Genomic DNA, 21,453 nt, shown 5'->3' with positions numbered 1-21,453 from the left:
TTTAAGTCGAGAGCTACACATCCATGCATGGATTTCAGAAAGGCAGCCATACAAATTTTTCGTACTACCCTTCTCTAGGGAAAGCGAGACGACAAGTTGAGTGTCGTCTGCGTACGTAATAACTTTAATCCCAAAGGGAGTAACCACATCCTCCAGTGGGGCCATATATACGTTAAACAAAGTAGGGCTCAGTGACGAGCCCTGGGGAATTAGCTTGGAACGCGCGCTGCCTTCCCAAACTTGGAAGGTTCTATTCTTCAAAAAGGATGTGAGCCACAACAGCGCTGTGCCAGCTACCCCTAAATTAGACAGGCGCTGGATTAAGATCTTATGGTCAACCGTATCGAAGGCTGCACTTAGATCCAGGAGGATCAGCACCACTGATCCTCTCGAATCCAAGATGCACCTTACCTCCTCGACCACTGCTATCAAAGCGGTCTCAGTACCCTGCCCTGGGCGGAAAACCGTTTGAGAGTTGCGGAGCAGCCTATTGGTTTCCAAGAAGGCGGAGAGCTGCCGATTTGCAATCTTCTCCGCAATCTTGCTGAGACCTGGTAGCAGTGAAATTGGTCGGAAGTTGGCTAACTCCAAAGGGTCAAGTTCTGGCTTTTTTAGTAGCACCTTTACTATAGCCTGTTTCCAACCAGGGGGACAACACCTTGAGCAAACAAGGCGTTAATAAGGTCCGTAGCCAAGGGTGAGATGGTAGGTGCCACGTGGTGTAGAATATACATAGGTGCAGGGTCATTAGGGGATCCACTCTTCATGGAAGACAGAACTATTTGAAAGTCTTCCCTAGATATCTGGGCGAAGGAGTCTAAAGAAGGGCCAGGGATAGGAACAATAGAGTCAGCAGGATCATATGTATGGGAGCTTTGCGGCAGAGTTTGTAGAATATTTAGTATTTTATTCTCGAAGAATGCCGCTAATTGGTTGCATCTGGAATCTGACACATCTTGCACCATCGGGGGACTGGGAATTTTGAGGAGATCTTTCACAATCTTATATGTCTCTCTAGATGAATTAGAGGACATTCTAATTTTCTCCTCAAAAAAGGCAGCTTGGGCTATTTTCCGAGATGATTTGTTGGTCATCATGGCCACTTTATACTTATCTTTGTTGTAGGAGGGCCAGTCTTTCTTTCCTCCACATGCGTTCCAATTTTTTACAGGTTTTCCTTAGATCTCGGAGTTTTTGAGAGTACCATGGTGATTTAAAAACCCTGCTCTTCTTTTTCATTTTTTTCCTAGGTAACACAGAGTCCAGGGAGCTATTCAACCATTTGGTAAGATTAAAGTCAGCCTTCACTGGATCGGGATCAGAGGGAGGAGCAGTCTGCTCCAATCCGAGAGTCCAGCTTTCAAAAGAGAGTTTAGACCATACTCTCTCCAGAGTACGTGGCACCTGTGCCTGTGGAAAGTCAGTATTCGTTTGCCAGGCAAACGGGACCAAAAAATGGTCGGACCAGGGTAGAGGACGAGGGGGATATGCCAATACCACCAGCAGAGTGCTCCCGCATGTGTGACAGAGCGAGAACTCATTCAACAGGAATGAAAGTGATGAGGAGCAACTAATTGATGGGTCGGAGAGCGGAGGAGAGCCTAGTGCGGCACACCAGCAAAGTGAAGGAACCATAAGCAATGCACAAAAAATAAGCAGAATGGCGTTTGAGGCAGAAGCCTTGGTGGCAACAAAATTATTAAGAAAATGAGAAATACATTCTCCAGGACTGTGTGGTTAGCCATGTAGTCACACCTAAGAGCACACAATGGCGTAGCAGGTGTGAGAATATTTTCATGAGGCAAAATAAGGTACCACAAGTATGATGGTTAAGTGCTCCACAAGAAAGAGGGCAGGTTGGGGCGTCCTGCAGGGCATCACCTGGAAGACACCACAGAAGGTCAGTAGCTGTGGTGAATATGATCAGTATTAAAAACACAGGGGTACAGATCCTTAGTCTCAAGGAAGGGGGACGTCTTAACAGGTGGATCAAGAGGTGGTCTGGTCAGAGGGACCCGAGTGATCAGATCAAGGTGCCCGCACACACACCAAGATGGGTGTCATGCTCCATCACAGGGCGCTGCTCATCACGCCGGCGCTGCAATGCTCGACGGGCTCCCCAAAGGGGAATCTTTGGCAGACATCTTTTGATCTTAAAGCTGCATGATGAATGCTGGTGAGGGATTGTTGGTGTAGGGTGGTGTTTAAGTGTTTTAAAAGACTGTAAGGGATCCCTAGATGAAATGTTAATGGAAATGTGGATCCCTTCAAATCTTGGACTAGAAAAGTACTTCCAGTCGACTCCTCCTATTAGCATTATGCTTAAGTTAGCATTTGCTGCACCGTTTTGCTTTTAGCCGCCATTTTGTGTAATGATCGAAACTAACTTCTGTCTCATTTTGTCTGCCTCAGCAGAAAGCAGCTTTGATATTTTTTTTTTTGTATTTCTCCAAGGCTGGGCTTCGTTGTCTCAATGAATACATGAATGTGTCTTCGCATGCCTTCCTTGTTAGATAGGCCTGTTCTCAAGCTTACAGTGGCAGGCATGGGCAGAGTAACCTTGAGGCTGAGATAACATGTACCCAATCACAGAAGTGTAGCTCATCTTCTGCGTCTCCTTGGTTAACCTGCTCCAACTGGAAATTTCCAGATTTGGGCGATTCTTGCTGGGCATTGGAAATGTATAACATCTGATGTAATGTTGGTGAGGGTTAGTCCCCCGGTAGCATCTCAGGAGGCTAGTCAGACTGGACTCCTGCTCGAGCGCAATACCAATAAATAACTTTGTTTGTATTCTCCACTGTCTGACCGACTCTTCATTTGTATGGAAGGCTGAGAGGTGGTTGTGGGTGAACCGGGTGACCCATATCGGGTCACTTCCTTCAGAAACAGTAAGAGAGATCCAGTATCAATGAAAAGGTAGTGTTATTGATCAAAGGTTTGGCATGTTGCTGTTATTCCACTTTTTAGGGCTTATTATTCAAGTTGTGCATTTCTTGGTTGCTGTTTGGGGCGTTTTAGTTTTTCAGAGTTGCTAGGTAGTAACAAAGAGGGAGGAGTCAGAGTTGAACACTGAAACAACTGAATAGTCAGTAAGACTTTTTCTGTAAGATCAGAGCTACACCAGGTTGGGAAAGTTGCAAAGATATTGTTCTTCAAGATTGGGGGGACCAGTGCACCCGGTGGGATCTTGGCATGAGTTTAGAGCAGGAGAGGAGCCTAGAGATGAGGTACTCTTTCTACAGGCTGATGCGTCTAGGCTGGCAGCAACGCAGGCAAGGAGGTAATAAGGAAGATACTGGGTCGAATGAGGGAGAACTCAGCAAATTTTGGAACATAGTCCTTTAGGATTGGTGCGGTGTCAGAAGCTGCCAAGTTTTGTATTTTTCATTACGGAAAGTACGGAAATTCTGCAGATGGTCCTCGGATTGCTGTTTATGCCACATCAGTAATTTGGACGATTTCTCTGTGCTTGTTATTACGTTCTTTTTTAATTCTAGGTTGTGTGGCAGGACCGGTCCTGATGGCATTTTTCCAATTGGTCTGTGGGTCATGTTTTAAAAAAATGGGCAGCCAAGGAAGTATAGGGGACGTTTTGTTGAAAGAGCTTGGGGTTTTCCGTCTTGATGAATTAAACATTGATTGGTGGGGTGGGGGTGGTATGATATCAGGTCAATTGCTTTCTTGTCTGTCAGATTTGATATTGCTAAGACCGTGTACAGATGTTTTGGTAATGCATTTGAGAAAAATAAATTGGTCCAATTGTCGGAATTGGTACTACTAAAACAAACTAAGAAGGAATTAGATTTGATGGGGAGGTCGTAGTTAGGCACTCATTTGTTATGGCCAGCATTAGATCATAGAAGGGGATGGCACGAGGCAGTGCATATTCAGGGATTGAAAAACCCAGGAAGAAGGGTTATAGAGAGAAGCGCCGTTTCTGTTAAGCAAAGGGAGTGGGTTGGATAGAACACAGACATAAATATAAGATTTTATGTTTTTTCGGCAAGATGGAGTTCACCTCTCTTTTATGTGGAATGAAATATACTTTTTGGACGTCAAGGGAAGGTCAGCCATGGCATTGGGAAAGACGAGATGTTGCTGAAAGGCTGTTATGGAGACAGCCAAGTTCACACTGTGTTGGTCTTCTCAAGTTGAAGGCTGTTGGGGCGACTGCCATAGTATTAGTGACAAAAAATATCACTGATAGGAAGAAAGATGGAGGGCAAGATGGTTTTCTCAGGCTCACGGTGTTAAAAGTTAGGCTGAAAACCGTCAACATTATCGGCGCCCTCTTGCTCTCCTTAAACCTTTTGTGCGCGTAAAACGGCCGCCATTTTGGACACCATGGCTTCCCCGCTCTCGCCGAGAGCCAGCGCGTCTCTCTCTCTCTCTCCTAACTTCGCCGGCAACCCCCCCCTGCTTGCACCTGCCTTGAGTCATAAACCCCTCTTCGGCGCTGCTCTGCCCCAGGCCCTCCTCCCGCTCCCAGCGCGACACCTCCCTGCTTCCCCGTCATGACCTCCGGCCCTTTTGATGCAAACCCCTTTTCCCCGTGTGCCCGTTTTGTCTTCCCCGTTCCCAGGCCGACACCTAACTCTGCCGATACCAATCTCTTGCCCCTCCCCATACAATAGGAAGCTTCCCTCCTCAAAGGACCCCCGAGATGATCAAAGCCCCCCCCATCCCACGAGATCCGATCGAAACCCGCACACTCCGTGAATCGGCGGAATACCCAGCTGCGCAATGATCATCACCTGTTGTGAACGGGGCGGGGATTTCCACTGTAGCCTTGTATGGGAACGGGCTGGGAAGAGGGGATTCTGAGGATGTCTTTCCGTACATCAAAGTATCAACGAGAATGTGTTACATGTAATAAAGAGATAAACTCGTGTATAAGAGGCCAGGCCTCCGGGATGCAGTTAGAGCACCTCAGAACGATACCTTCTGTCCGTTTCGTTGTGTTCTCCTCCGGAGCGAATAAAAAAACCTTGTTTCCTGCCTTCCAGTCTCCAGCGCCTGCCTCTTCAATAGTTTAACTTCTGTGTGGGTTCAAGAGGCGACATCGCCGGGCAATAATTAAGGATCTTATATTCTGGTTGGTAGTGCCCCCCAGTTTGTATTTTTCCACAATTGGCGTCCCAAGCGTGGGGCCCATCAGCGACCCATGGATCCAGTGGGAGAGGTCCTGACGACAAAGTGAACGACTGCAACGATCGGGAACGCGTCTGTCCGATAGACCCTCGTCTGACAGCCGATCATCCGAACTTCACTGGTTCCGAACAGACCTCTCTCGAGTGATCTACGGTCCTGACTGGGAACCATCAGGAGTGCCGCGAGGATAACGAAGAAGAGAGGACGATCGGGCGCTGGATTCGGAAGTCAGGAAACTGTCCATGCGGTCCGGGTAAGGTCGTGTTACCACGACAAATTGCGAAAAATTGCTTGATTGTTAAATACTAGTATTGCTCTTTTTTTTGTTTAATTGGAGATTCACTGTCTGCAAACGGAGAAACAACAGGCTCTCTCTTTGCAAGCAGTGGAGGATAGGTAGGGCAGACAACCGTGCTTATTTTTCTCCCCCACTCAATAGTCACCTGAAACTGAGCTGTTGTTCACAAACTATTGTTTCCTGGAGATTCCCTGTCTGCAAACAGGGAAGAGACCACCCTTTTTGCAGATAGTGAAAAAGGTAGGTAACGCAAATCTTTGCGGACCTACTCACTCTCCCCATTGCTATTTGTCGGTCTTTTGTTATCTTGATCCACGAGGGATTCACTGTCTGCAAACGGAGAAACAAAGGTCTCTCTCTTTGCAAGCAGTGGAGGATAGGTAGGGTAGCAGCCGTGCTTATTTTTTTCTCCCTCACCCTATAATTGCTTGAAACTGAACTGTTGTTCGCAAAATTATTGTTTCCTGGAGATTCCCTGTCTGCAAACAGGGAAGAGACCACCCTTTTTGCAGATAGTGAAAAAGGTAGGTAACGCAAATCTTTGCGGACCTACTCATTCTCCCCATTGTTATTTGTTGGTCTTTGGTTATTGTGATCCATGAGGTATTCACTGCCTGCAAACAACGTAGAATAGAAATATTCTGTCTAGTCTTTGCACCTAGTGATAAGATAGGCAGTGCTGACTTTTTAGTCCCTCGTTACGAGCCGTCATGTCTGTCTTCTCCCCATTGATTGGTAGCCTGTTTAGCCCGGACCGCTTATTAGAGATGGACCATCCAGCCCCACTGGAAGGCACCCCTAATAAGGACATGTTCATGAAGCATGGATTGACCGCTATTGCCTATAGTAAACTATGGCATAAATATACAAAACAGGGTCAAGAAAGTCAATGGCCCCTGACAGGATCCTTCGATGATGATAAAATAAAAATGCTAGAAACTGCCCTAGGTAAAAACAAGACAACACCCACTATGCTTGATAGCTTCGGCATGTGGCGAAAAGAAACTGAACAGCGTAAAAAGAAAACTGAGAGTAGGTTGGAAAAAGAGCTGCAAAAAGCAGCCCACCTAGCTGCTCAGAAGCTAAAAAAGGAGATAGAGGAAAGAGAGAAAGCTAAACAGAAACTAGAAAGGGAAACGCCAAGCCAGTGTCCGGTTAGAACCCCCTCCATGCTCTACCCTGATTTACCCTCGAAACGACAAGCCAATGAGGACCTGCTGTTAGGTCCCCCTATCATCTACATGCCCCCTCCATATGCCCCTTCTCGACCCTTGGCGCAGCACGCGCCACCCCCAGGTACAAGCGAAGGTACCGCCGCAGCGTCGGCCCCAATGGCCTCTGTGCCAGCCGAACCCCTGGTATTAAAACCCGCATCAACGACAACGTTAGACGAGCATGAGACTCGAGGGGCTGGCCTTGCAAGAACAAACAGGCTAGACAAAGATGAGCGAGCGGGGATCGACAAAATAGCAAGGACACTGGTAGAAAGGAAGGATGATGAAGAGTACATCACAGATATGTTCAGCTCGTATACAGGGAGTCACAGACGACATTTTACCGTACGACTGTGTTATCATGTCTTGAATGCATACGAGGACCGATATCGAGACAAAGGTCCCGAGAGCCTAAGGACTCTGTACCGGAAGGTCGATATCGGGGATGAGGGCGAGTGTGATGTGTCGGACCTCCTTACGCGTACGCTTGAGGTTTTCCGCCACCTCACTGAACGAAAGCCGGGAGCTAAATCCGCGGCCCCCGTAGTGACCGAACCACCAACCGAGCAATCCAACACCATGATGCCGATACGTGAGGCTGCCCCTTACTGGGTTCCTCCTCGGGGTACAGGGACTCACGATGATGCCAACAACCAAGATGCGAAGGGAAGGGTAGTATACAACTGGGTCTACCAGCCATGGGACCGGCAAGAGATACTGACATTCCGAAAATCTCTACCCGACCTACGTAAAAACCCCACTGCCTTCTATACTGAATTGGGTACAGCCCTGGGTTCAACTATCATGACCCTGGCTGACATCGACTTGTTCTTCGGGTTATGTCTACCAGCTGATGTGTGGAAGCAAATCCGGAAAGTCGACCACCTTGAGCTGTTCGGACATACCTGGCCACAACTCGATGACTTGGACAAACAACGGGGACCAGGACAAAAGCCATTGAAATCCATTCTAGACCTCCCAGATAAAATTGTAGAGAAATTAAAAACCCTGATCCCAGAAAAGAAAGTGGACTGGTCGATAGTAACAGCCTGTCGCCAAAAACCCCAGGAGGATGTATCGGAATACTTCTCCCGGTTTGAAACGGTGTTCTCCGATTACAGCGGCCAGGACATGACCACTGCAACCGGACACCATCTGTTTGTCCAGAATTATGTTAAGGGCCTATCATTGGACATCTCCCAGAAACTACAGGCCAGCGAGAGTAGTTGGGCAGCCTCCAAACCTACAGCGATTCTTCAAATGGCCCAATACTATGAGCATCAGAAAAATGAAAACGATAGGGCGACAGAGAAAAAGAAGAAAGACTTAAAAGAGAGGGTGATGATTGCCAAACTGCAAGGGGTGACTATAGGACGAGACCAATACCGGGGAAACTACCAGACAAACGCCCCTAAGACTGCATTTCCCCAGGACCGCACTCTGACTCCCTACAGTGGACGCACAGACCTTAGAGATGACCAGTGCGCTTTCTGCAAAGGGACTGGCCATTGGAAATCCCAGTGCCCAGTTCTCCTGGAAATGATCAGGAACAGAGACCCCAGGGATGTAGTAAACGGACCGAGACCTAAGGGAACACAACGAGGGCCCCCAAATGACGCGACTAATGACAGATCAAGCAGACCGAATACGTTCGATCGACCCAGACAGAACCAATATCAACAATCTGACTATGACGACACTCACACCTTTGCATAGGACAGCCAAGGGCGAGGGAGGGATCCAGTCGAGCTCTATGTTGACCAGCAGGGCCCTTATGTCACTGCTAAGGTCCTGGGTACCAAGTCTCCATTTCTGGTAGACACTGGCGCAACACGTAGTGCGTTATCTAAACGACTGATTCCAAGGGCACCCTTGTCTGGCTCACTCATAACATCGACAGGTTTCGATGTAACGCCCTCCACCAACCCTTTGTCTGCCCCGATTCTCTTTGACGTAGAAAACAACACCACCGACACCACGTTCTTGCTTTCCTCCAATAGCCCTGACGCCATTATGGGACTTGACTTACTGAAACACTTCCGAGCGACGATTAGGTGTTCTCAAGATGGAGTTCGAGTGTTTCTTTACGACAACCCCGTTCTGCTTAAACATTGTTCCCCCCGACACATGTTTTCCATCACCGACGTCGACGCGTCCCTGCTTGACACCCTGCCTCCGTATCTGTGGGCCAAAGCGGATTCGGACGTAGGGCGTATGTTAATTGACCCAGTGCACATTACTGTCCGACCAGACGCAACACTCCCAAAACTCCCACAATATCGGATATCGCCAGAGGGCGAGAAGGCATTGGTAATGATTATCCAGTCACTGATAGACGCAGGAGTGGTAGAGGAAGTGGTTAGCAACGTTTGCAACAGCCCTATCTTGCCCATTATCAAGAAGCAGGGAGAGGGAGATGAGAAAGCATACCGTTTCATCATCGACCTCCGAGAGATCAACAAAGTGGTAGTACCCCAGTACCCTGTGGTCTCAGACATCACCACCATCCTGACCTTGATTCCATCCACTGCAACCACCTTTTCCGTCATCGACCTCAAGAACGCATTCTTCTCCATCCCCATCCACCCAGACAGCCGATATCTCTTCGGCTTTACCCTAAAATCCCGCTCATATAGGTTTTGCCGAGCCCCTCAAGGCTACACGGAGAGCCCTAGCATCTACAGCCAGGCCCTCAAAAGGCAACTAGACCAAGTCCGGTTACCCGACGGGGTGGTGTTGGTACAATATGTCGATGACATCCTTTTGGCAGCCGACACCACCCCTCTAGCGGTTACCGCCACCATTCAACTCTTGCACTTCCTTGCGGAAAATGGCCACAAGGTCTCCAAGAAGAAGTTGCAATTCTGCCTACCCCAGGTCACTTACCTAGGCCACCTTCTGTCCAAAGATGGAAGGAAACTCACCCCTGATCGAATCCAGACCATTCTAGACACCCCTGTCCCTAAAACCCAGAAGCAGGTTCGCTCCCTATTAGGCCTCACCTCCTTCTGCCGACAATGGTTGCCAAACTTCAGCCTCGTTGTAAAACCACTGCTCTCTCTCCTAAACAAAGACGTCCCTTTCCCACTCCCTTGGACTCCTGAGTGTCAAACCTCCTTCACAGAACTACGAGATGCCCTTTGCTCAGCCCCTGTCCTGGGTACCCCTGATTACAGGAAGCCCTTCTCCCTTTACACTCACGAAAGGGAGGGGTGCGCTTTATCTGTCCTGACCCAGGCCATCGGTCCTAAGCAACGACCGTGCGCTTACTTCTCTGCCACTCTTGACCCTGTCGCCAGAGCCTTGCCTGCCTGCCTTCGAGCTGTAGCTGCTGCTGCAGTCTCTATCCGACAGAGTGAGGGGATTGTACTCTCGAATTCCCTCACGGTACTGGTACCCCATGCAGTCGACACCCTCCTGAACCAAACCAAGACGCAACATCTGACGAGTGCACGACTGACTGGATACGAACTAACCTTGCTTGCCCCCCATATCACCCTGAAAAGATGCACCACACTGAACCCAGCAACTCTGTTACCCCTGCCAGAGAACGACCCCAATGTGCACCCCGTACATGACTGCGTGACTCTTACGGACGAACAGACCAGGAGTAGGGTCGATCTCAGAGACACGGCTTTCCCTGACCCCGACGGGGAGTTGTGGGTGGACGGTTCTTGCATCAAACTCTCCGATGGTACCACTTCCGCTGCCTATGCAGTCACCACAGCTCGAACTGTAGTAGAAACAGCCCGCATCACCCAGCGATCTGCCCAGGCAGCGGAACTGATTGCTTTGACGAGAGCCTGCATCCTGGCAACAGGAACCACGGCGAACATTTACACCGACAGCCAGTATGCCTTCGGGGTGGTTCACCATTTTGGGCTCCTCTGGAGGGAGAGAGGATACTTGACCTCACACGGCACACCCATCCTGCACGGGGATTTAGTCTCCGCCTTAATCGAAGCTGTCCTCCTCCCCAACAAACTTGCCGTTATCAAATGCCAGGCACACAAGAAGGTGACAGACATTATTGGACAGGGAAATGCACTAGCCGACATCACCGCCCGAACGACAGCAGAAAATAGAACGACAACACGTATGTACGTGACCAGGTCACAAGCAGAAAACTGGACTGACGCCAAGGACACAATTAGAGACATACAAATGGCTAGCACACAACACGAATTGACTGAATGGGCACGGGTGGGATTGAAAGACGATGAAGGCTGCTGGCGGACAAAAGACACGAACAGATGGTTGCTACCTGATTCATACTTGATTCCCATATTATCCATGGCACACTCCCCAGCCCACATAGGATCAGCCCCCATGATCGAACTTGTCTCCAGGGTTTGGCACAATGACAAGATCCCAGATTCCGCCAAACGCCTGGTCCAACAATGCTTAATATGCCTGCAACACAACCCCGGGAAGGGAACTGTAGTACCCCGGGGGGGATTTGGGGTCCCAAACCACCCATTTGAAGTCCTGCAGATGGACTACATCCAGCTAGACAGATGCCAAGGCCTGAAATATGTACTTGTCGTGGTGTGCGCATTTAGCAAATGGGTGGAAGCATATCCGACCCGTGACGACACCGCTATGGCCACTGCAAAGGTCCTGTTAAAAGAGTTTTTCCCCCGTTATGGCCTCTGTCGTGTTTTATGGAGTGATAATGGCCCCCACTTTGTAGCCAACGTTATCCAGCTCATCCTAAATGGGCTGGGTATCAAACAGAAATTCCACGCAGTCTTCCACCCTCAATCTGCTGGGCTGGTCGAACGACACAACGCCACACTAAAGCTTAAACTGGCCAAAATAGTGGCTACGACGGGCCTGAAATGGCCAGACGCCCTCCCATTGGCATTGCTATCGATGCGCTCTACCCCCACCCGACATCACTTAACCCCTTATGAAGTTGTCTTCGGTCGACCCATGAGCGTCTGGTCTGCCCCGAAACCAACGTCCATTCATGACGTTCCGGATGTCCTAATGTCTGATTATCTGTACAAATTGACTGAAACTTTGTCTGTCCTTCATCAGCAGGTGCGGCAGGCCATCCCCGATGCTTCCAGGGGTCCGGGTCACGCCATCCAGCCGGGGGACTTCGTGCTGATCCGAAACTTTCAGCGATCAAAGAGTTTGGAACCCCGGTGGACGGGCCCCTGGCAAGTGCTGATCACCACTCGAACCGCACTTCGAGTGGAGGGGAAGAAACACTGGCTGCACGCTCATCACTGCAAAAAGGTCTCTCCAGCCCTGGCCACGACAGACACCGTCAACACCCAAGAAGAGCTCCTGAACCGGGACCGACCATCGTTGAGCTGCTACCCTGATACAGAGACACTTGAACTTTCAAAACATCCTGACCCCACTGTGCCATCTCGAGAAGGGTATTTCCTGCGTCGAAAGGAGGGAGCTTCGGCTAAGTAGGCCACGGACTAAGCTTAAGAATCTCAGAACGGTGACCCAAACTACCAAGGGTTACCTGGAGAGAAGCTAAAACTGAGTCTGTGGTCCTGCCCACTACCGAGCACCTTGAAGACGAAGATGATGGAAGCGCCAGATAAGAAGATGATGGAAGCGCCAAACAAGAAGCCGACTGAGACAACAGGAAATACCCACTACAGAAATCCGAGAACAGACAGACTCCATAGCTCAAAGACAATTGCACTCTTCATCGTAATCCTCCTCTGTTTTCTCCTCATGACTACGCTCTGGATTATGGAAGAACACACACCTGCTCACGAAACATTTCTAACCACTGCTCAGCCTACCACCATGAAGGAACATTATCTAATTTCGCTCTCTCCTCAACTAAGAGAGAGGCGAAAGGAGTTTTGGAACAACTCTTTCGTGCAGCTACTTCACCAGCACAATCTTGCCACCAACGCCACCAACTGCTGGATCTGTGGGTTGCTACCCCATGCCACTGGACATTCAATACCATTCATCCCTTCACCCTTCTCCGTCCACGGCTCCTGCCTTGCCTGGCTGATCCTCCTGCAAGAGAGCTATACGGAAAATGCCACCTCCAGCAGAGCTGAAGCACATTCTTCTCATGGGGCCGGGCGAAACAAGACAAAGACACACTTCTGCCCGCTGACCCCCAGCGACTCAATCCAAATGGACATTCCGGCCAAAGAACGAATCGAAATGCAGGTGTTCAACAATCCAACCAGACCCACCTTCTCCTATCTGCGGAAACGAACGGCTGCCACTCTGACTGTAGCCCTGACGGTCATCAACGTCACAGGCCACATGTGTGTAGAAGGACGTGGGACACAGCTGGTGGGTCACAGCGCTTGCCGCTTTACCAGAACTTTGGACTCCACGGATCCACCTTCCTTTGTGTCATCCCCAAACATGTATTTCATCTGTGGCACGAAGGCCTACACCTGGCTCCCCAAAGGCTGGGGGGGCACTTGCTACATCTCCTTCGTCCTTCCTCCAACTTATGTGGCCCCAGCGAATCACCACAGGCAAAAACGAGCAAAAGACGTTGAGCAAGCCGACTCAACAGGAGCACAGTTCCTCGATGCTATGAAAGGACTCGTCCCCCTCTGGGGCCCGATGGCAAACAGCCGTGCCATCCGACATTTGACTCAGGCAGTCGAGACAACCATGAACATCACAGCGGGCATCTTTGCCAACAACACTGCCGAGCTCCAAGCGGTCCGTTTGGTGGCTCTTCAGAACCGCCTCGTTCTAGATGTAGTTCTGGCGGACCGTGGAGGAGCATGCCGCATTATTGGGGCCAGCTGTTGTACATACATACCGGACAACTCACCCTCAGTGTACAAAGCCATCGAACATCTTCACAGACTCTCCTCGGAAGTTCACCAAGAGCAAGAAGAATGGTCGCTTGGTGGTTGGTTCTGGGACACCATCAAAAGTTGGGGCTGGAGACTGCTCACCATTATCCTGATTCCCGTAGTTGTAATATGTGGCCTATGCTTAGGAATTCAATGTTTGCCACCTATGTGTTCTTTATGTGCGAGTTGTATTTTTCCCAAAACTGTGGACATCGGAAGCGAACATATGAGGGCATTATATGATACCGAAGTTAGGAATTTGATGAAAATTGACATTGAGTAAGCAAGTTGGCTAGATATGTTGAAAAGGGAGGACTGTTAAAAGTTAGGCTGAAAACCGTCAACATTATCGGCGCCCTCTTGCTCTCCTTAAACCTTTTGTGCGCGTAAAACGGCCGCCATTTTGGACACCATGGCTTCCCCGCTCTCGCCGAGAGCCAGCGCGTCTCTCTCTCTCTCTCCTAACTTCGCCGGCAACCCCCCCCTGCTTGCACCTGCCTTGAGTCATAAACCCCTCTTCGGCGCTGCTCTGCCCCAGGCCCTCCTCCCGCTCCCAGCGCGACACCTCCCTGCTTCCCCGTCATGACCTCCGGCCCTTTTGATGCAAACCCCTTTTCCCCGTGTGCCCGTTTTGTCTTCCCCGTTCCCAGGCCGACACCTAACTCTGCCGATACCAATCTCTTGCCCCTCCCCATACAATAGGAAGCTTCCCTCCTCAAAGGACCCCCGAGATGATCAAAGCCCCCCCCATCCCACGAGATCCGATCGAAACCCGCACACTCCGTGAATCGGCGGAATACCCAGCTGCGCAATGATCATCACCTGTTGTGAACGGGGCGGGGATTTCCACTGTAGCCTTGTATGGGAACGGGCTGGGAAGAGGGGATTCTGAGGATGTCTTTCCGTACATCAAAGTATCAACGAGAATGTGTTACATGTAATAAAGAGATAAACTCGTGTATAAGAGGCCAGGCCTCCGGGATGCAGTTAGAGCACCTCAGAACGATACCTTCTGTCCGTTTCGTTGTGTTCTCCTCCGGAGCGAATAAAAAAACCTTGTTTCCTGCCTTCCAGTCTCCAGCGCCTGCCTCTTCAATAGTTTAACTTCTGTGTGGGTTCAAGAGGCGACATCGCCGGGCAATAATTAAGGATCTTATATTCTGGTTGGTAGTGCCCCCCAGTTTGTATTTTTCCACAACGGCTGTTGGGGCGACAGACATAGTACTGTGGAAAACAAGCATCACTGGAAAACAGAGAGATGGGATGGAGGGTGGGGGACAAGTAAAATTCTGGTCAGGTTTTTTTCCTGGTGGCAAAAATAGAAAAGCTTGTGACAGGCCGGATGATTTGGGGGCCATACAGGGTAGTCATGGCAGAGGGAATACAGGGCATAATGGTTGGCTGGAGTGTGAAGGAGAGCGTATGGAAGGTAAGGGGTGGCGAGGAATGAATGTTTGGATGATGGATTAGGGACTACTTATTGATGGGGAGGTTTAAAGGGGAGGGGTCTGGAAACTGATTGAGTTAGTGAAGCAGGGTTTATTAAATGCTTTTAATGTTAAAATTTCAGTCTGCGTCCCTGTTCTAATAAAGCAGCCTTTTACTCTCAAGCTGGTCTGGTTATTTCGCACCTTCCCACCCGATTGTGTGCCAACATTTTGGAGACAAACCTCCATGATTTTCAATGTAGGACCCAGTGGCAATAGCAGTAATAACTTATACAGATTGCCCTAAAAGCAGACTGTTGAGACACCTAGTAATTTTCCCAGTATATATTGCCCTCTTCCTCAATCTCCACCTCACCCACCTCTGTCGCTCACCTGCTATCTGGCCTTCCACCTCTTTACTTTCTTTGCCCCACCCTCCTCCTTTCACTCTTCCACTTTGCAGTGACGGCCAGTGCAGGTAAGAGCAGTGGGAGGAAGCGAGTTGACAGATGACGGCAAAGGAAAAGAAAAAAGAAAAACACTTACCTTGAGTCCGCCGCAACGTCGAGTCAGCGATGCAGTGAGCACAAGGTAAGTGTTTTTCTTTTTTGAGAGTTATTTTCCCTCGTCGACATCTCATAACCTCCCACCGCTCTTACCTGCACCGCTTGTCACTGCCACCATGTCCTCGCTCTCTCTCGCTCTCTCTCGCTCTCTCTCTGCATTTCTCTCCCTCTCTCTGCTCACCCTCCTTTCTCTCTAGCTTTTTCTCCCTTTCGGCCTCACCCTCCTCCCATTTGCCTCACCAACATCTTTACTCTGTCCTACCCAACTACTTTCACTCTTTGCCCTCCTCCTCTCGCCATACCTTCCTTCTCTCTACACCATCCTCCTCCTCTTCACCCTTCTCGGTCTGTCTCATCATCCTCTTGCTTTGTCTTCGCCTTCCCTCCATCCACTTCTTCTGACTCATCCTCCCTCCTCCTCAGCCTCCCACATCTCTCTTTGGTGCACAGACATAATATCGAGTTTTTAATTTCGAACAACAGAAATATCGCGTTTTAAATATCGAAGGGACAGAATAGCGACATCAAGAAGATCGGTGACCAGAATATCGACCTGAAGGTAAGAAATATCGCTTTTGTTAATATTGAAGTCAGTAATATCGTTTTCAAAAATATTGTTGTTAATAATATCAATGTTTGAATTAGTGTTATGTATTTTAGCATGTATTTTATATGTATGTGTTCAATATTTTTTGTTATGTATTGTATTTTTTTAAATACATGTATTAAAGTTTTAGAAGTTAGTAATTTTTTTCTTAAGTACATTTTGCGTTTTAGTACTGTAGCGAGTTGTGAGTTTATAGGGGAATAGGGTGGGAAGTAATTTAATTTAAGTAAATTAAATAATTTTTAGAAATGATTAATTCTTTTTAATTAAATTTTGCATTTTAGTTCCGTAGCGGGTTGTGGGTTTATAGGGGAATAGGGTAGGATGTAATGTATTATAACTAATGTTTTGATTTTATTTATTGGTATTGATGATTAAGTTATTGTTAATTTTTAACTGGTAATTAATTTTTATTAATTCATTAATTGATAATTATATTAATTGTTTTAAAAAGAATTCCGAAGCGTGTTATGGGTTTATAGGGGGATAGGGTGGGAAGTAATTTATTATAATTAAGTAATTATTAATTTGTATTTATTGGTATTGCTAATCAATGTATTGTTAATTATTAATTGGTCATTCATTTTTATTAACTGATTAATTGCTTATTATATTAATTGTGTTAAGTTATTTTAGGAGTGGGTTGTGGGTTAATAGGGGAATAGGTTGGGAAGTAATTTGATTTTATGAAAGTAATAATTTTAATTTATTGGTATTCTTAATTAATTTAAAGTTAATTAATTATTAATTGGTTATTTAATTTAAATAATTATTTAATTGATAAGCATGGTTATTTTAACCCTCTGCAATCCAACACTTTCCCTACTTTTGCACTCACTGGAGTGGGAATAGTAGTTTTTACCCCTACGCTATCCAACACTTTCCCTACTGTTGCACTCACTGGAGTGGGAATAGTAATTTTGACCCCTTCGCTATCCAACAGTTTTCCTATTGTTGCACTCAGTGGAGTGCAAATAGTAATTTTACCCCTACACTATCCAACATTTTCCCTACTGTTGCACTCTCTGGTGTGGGAATTGTAATTTTAACCCCTATGCTATCCAACACTTTCTCTACTGTTGCACTCTCTGGAGTGGGAATAGTAATTTTAACCCCTATGCTATCCAACACTTTCCCTATTGTTGCACTCTCTGGAGTGGGAATAGTAATTTTAAACCTTTCGGCTATCCAACATTTTCCCTACTTCTGCACTCTCTGGAGTGGGCATAGTAATTTTCATCCCTACGCTATCCAACACTTTCCCTATTGTTGCACTCTCTGGAGTGGGAATAGTAATTTTAAACCTTTCGCTATCCAACATTTTCCCTACTGTTGCACTCTCTAGAGAGGGAATAGTATTTTTTACCCCTACTTTCTCCAACACTTTCCCTACTGTTGCACTCTCTAGAGTGGGAATAGTAATTTTAACCCCTATGATATCCAACACTTTCCCTACTGTTGCACACACTGGAGTGGGAATAGTAATTTTTACCCTCCCGCTATCCAACATTTTCCCTACTTTTGCACTCTCTGGAGTGGGCATAGTAATTTCCACCCTACGCTATCCAATACTTTCCCTACTGTTGCACACACTGGAGTGGGAATAGTAATTTTTACCCCTCCGCTATCCAACACTTTCCCTACTGTTACACTATCTGGATTGGGAATAGTAATTTTATTCCCTCTGCTATACAATATTTTCTCTACGGTTTTTGTGAATGTAGTAAATAATTTATTTTAAAAAGATAAAAAATATTGTAATTTTTTAATTTGTTATATACATTTTTTATATTTTTATTTATATTATTGTTGTATGTGTAGATATGTATTTATAATTTATAAAATGATTTTTAACAATATATAAGTTATTGCAATAATTATGAATATTATTAAGTATATAGATTATATTTTAAATGTATATGCTTAATTTATTTTTACATTGTATGTATTAGTTATAATTTTTGAACATTTTAAAATATTTTTAACTATGTTTCTTTACATTATATGTATTATTTACTTTACATTATTTTGTTAACATTAAAAAAAACAATATTTTTGACAACGATATTTTTTTTCTCAATATTTTTGGACTTACCATAATGTACATAGGACTTCGATATTCTGGACATCGATATTCTTGCATGGATATTTCTGTAGCTCGATATTCTGACTGTCGATATTCTGTCAGTGATCCCACTCTTTTGCTCCCAGTCCCACCCATACTAACTCTCCACCGCACACTCCTCCTCTTACTCCCTCAATCACCACAACCTGTCTCCGTCTGCCATCTCTCCTCCTGGTGCTTCATCCTCCTCACTTTCTACCTCACCTTCCTCACACATCAACCAACTTCAAGGGCGCCGACATCCACGGTGCAGCCGGTGCAACAGACCAGGGCACAGAGGAATGGGGAGGCCGGCTCGCCCTGCAGCTGTTATTTTTAAGAGCTGCCTGCATTTTTAAAATCCGCCTGCTCCTATTTTCTTTATTGGTGCAAATGTCTGTCCGCAGGCTTCCTGTTGAGAGGGGAGGATGCACAGAGAGCAAAGCACAGACCCCGGCAGGCACTGGAGCCAGCTTCAGAGCCTCTGTATTCCACGGGGACAGGCATTACAAAGCAGATGAGCTGTAGAGCGCGCGGGCCATTAGTGCCGAGAGAGCGAGGGGAGCAGTATCTGCTGGCGCACACTGACAGCTGCGCAATGCAGATCTTTATGCAGTGCTAAATTTGAGCCGGTGGCGGCCACCGGCAGTAATTTGTGGGGTCGGTGAGCCACCGGCACTTATCTTTCCTCATCAGACATGCTGAAAGAGGGGAAACACACTAACCGGAAAGAAGGAATAGAAGACTGACACCCTGTCAACAAGAGTGAAAGCAGGTGCCTGTATAGAGATAAAGAATCAGGGAGTGTCTGGAAGTGGATTATAAAGGGGGCGAGGTGCATACAGGAATAGAATATGCAGAGGTGGTAGTAAACACGGGGACATTAAATAAATAGCACCTGCGCTGTATTTCGGGCAGTGCTTTGGGCATCGGCACTCACTATATTACAAATTAAGCACTGCTTATGTATTGTTGTGCTCATTTCCCACCTGTTGCTGCACCAATTAATTTCTGTCTAGTCCCCAGCTTGACCAGGACGTCGAGGGGAACAGATGCGGTGGTACTGTTGCAGCAATGTGGTATTATGGGTCGACTGCATCCCAATTATAGATATTTAACCACTATACTGAATGGGAGGGGGTGGGGCATTTCACTTGCTTGCTTGGGGGCTCATGGGCATGGCACCCTTGCCACGCCACTGATCAACTTGACTTTTGTCACCTGTATAGAAGCAAGAATCTCCTCATCTGTGTGCTCTCCCTGAGGCCTACCTGATGCGGAATGTAGCTCTCACACAACAGCTCTGTCCACCGCGCACCGGGGCGCCTCTACCGCAGTAGAAACCACTCTTAACTGGACGAGACATATTGGTCACGTGATACCGCATGGTTGCGAATGATACTTTTAGAGTAATTCATCTGATGAGGGAGGCTAGTGTAGCAAGTGCCATCCATCCGCTGTGGGGACAGCGAGGTGTTTTGGGGTGACTCCTGCCCCCATATATCTGCAGGAGGAAGTTGACACTGCAAGCATCAAAACACATTGGACTTTATGAAATTATATACATTTATTTTCTCTAGATCAGTGGTGTCCAAACGATGTCCAAGAGGGCCTGATTCAAGACAGATTTTCAGCATACCCACGAGACAAAGTTGCACAGGAACGACCTGATTATTACTCGTTTACAAAGTTAAGTGCCTCTCCTGGGAATCTGACACAGATCCAGCGTTCCTGGCCCCCAGGGTCCTACTAAAATAGGAGATAGGTTGTTGCAATATTCAAGTTCTTCTGGTGCCTTCCTGGTCACAGAGTAGAGCCAGACATGTGTGACAGTACAGTATCATCACTTACAGCAACACAAGAAACAAAAAAGGGCACTAAAGTAAAACTGTTAACATACCCACAGTCCACCCATGATACGGTAGCTATTCCTTTCACAGCTTGAGATACATCAGACAGAAGCTTCAGAGGACGATCAGCAGCAGCAGCTACAGGGAAAATGTTAAAGAAAAAATACAAATAAATATTCCCTTCAAATGTAATAACATAATCACTGATGCTGGGAATAGAAGGGTACAAAACCGGGCGGCACCAGTTAGCGTAGCAGACTACTCAAGGCCAGTACAAAACAAATCTAAGCCAGGTTATCGTACAATTATTTAAGAAACAAATTACTTGATCAACAGAAAAACGGGGATACAAATATTTTCTATCAAATACGTATGAAAAAACATGGTTCAGCAGGAAAATATTAAAAAAAAAGCTCATAAAATAATATTTGAAAAATAGATCAATGTCACTGTGGTGTAGTTAACTTACCTTCATACATTTATCCTCTACTCTACAATGAGTATTACCTCAGAAGCAAAAAGCGAAACGTTGCCCATGTCAGGTCCGCACCCTCATTGCGCTTGGTGGTAGTGCTTGGCAGTTTCTCATAACTCACCTTTTAACAAACTGTGGTTGGGGAAACCACACCCTGCATAGGTACCTGCATGCAACCTGCAGGTCTACCTTCAGAATGTGGGAAACAGTCAAATTTTTTACTCCTCTCCGGTTTTTCATCCAATCAGGGAATTGCCGCTGACCGCGTGACCCGCAGGGAAGCATGGGCGGGGCAGCGCCTTAGTCCCACCCGGCGAGCTCCAGCCATCACCAATGGGGCGCCCCTCCCCGTGTCCACCATTCACCGGCAGGGGAGGGCCTACCTGTGGGAGGGGCGAACCCCCTATTTATACCGCGGTGGACAAGGCTCGGCCTTTCGCCATCCCTGTCCACCCGCGGCTCAAGAGGGCTACGGGGTCTGCGCCTCATCTATGCTGCATTTTCGCTATTCCCCCAAATCTCCCTGTGTCCAGCAGGTATTACCAGGGATATTGAATGTATTCTTGTCCTTTCGGGGGAAGGAACACAGAAGAGACAAACGCCTATTGGTGCAAACTGCTTGCTGGTGGGGGACCATGGGCATAACGGAAGCAGATGGTCCACCTCTGCATGGACCTCATTGCACACGTGACACCCCTTTAAAGGAGTACGGGGGCATCGCCCAGACATAGTTACGGTGTATATGGGGGATAATTTAGTCAACCCACTCAGCGTTGTAATATAAATGGCTGTTCTGTCCAGAATCAGTGACATTGATTCGACGACCACGTCATCAAGTGGGGAACAGTTTACCCATATCGCCGACATTCCTGTTTGACGGGGACATAGCATAGCATGGTGTATAGAAGCCACAAATACAAACTGATACCAAGGATATTCATAA

At 47.3% G+C, this 21,453-nt stretch overlaps 1 protein-coding gene across 1 annotated transcript in view; it reads right to left on the bottom strand.

Moving 5' to 3' along the window:
• PDIA5 (protein disulfide isomerase family A member 5) overlaps positions 1-21,453 on the bottom strand; it is a 1,081,671-nt gene that overhangs the window by 902,983 nt on the left and 157,235 nt on the right. Inside the window, exon 3 of the mRNA XM_078682031.1 lies at positions 20,086-20,173. Within this exon, the coding sequence (XP_078538157.1) occupies positions 20,086-20,173 (88 nt within the window). The remainder of the gene's footprint in view (positions 1-20,085; positions 20,174-21,453) is intronic.

Source organism: Lissotriton helveticus, chromosome 3_1 (genome assembly GCF_964261635.1).
Source record: "Lissotriton helveticus chromosome 3_1, aLisHel1.1, whole genome shotgun sequence".
In the NCBI taxonomy this organism is placed as follows: domain Eukaryota; kingdom Metazoa; phylum Chordata; class Amphibia; order Caudata; family Salamandridae; genus Lissotriton; species Lissotriton helveticus.
Note: the sequence above shows the minus strand (reverse complement) of the source record. Positions and strands in the feature narration are given on the sequence as shown.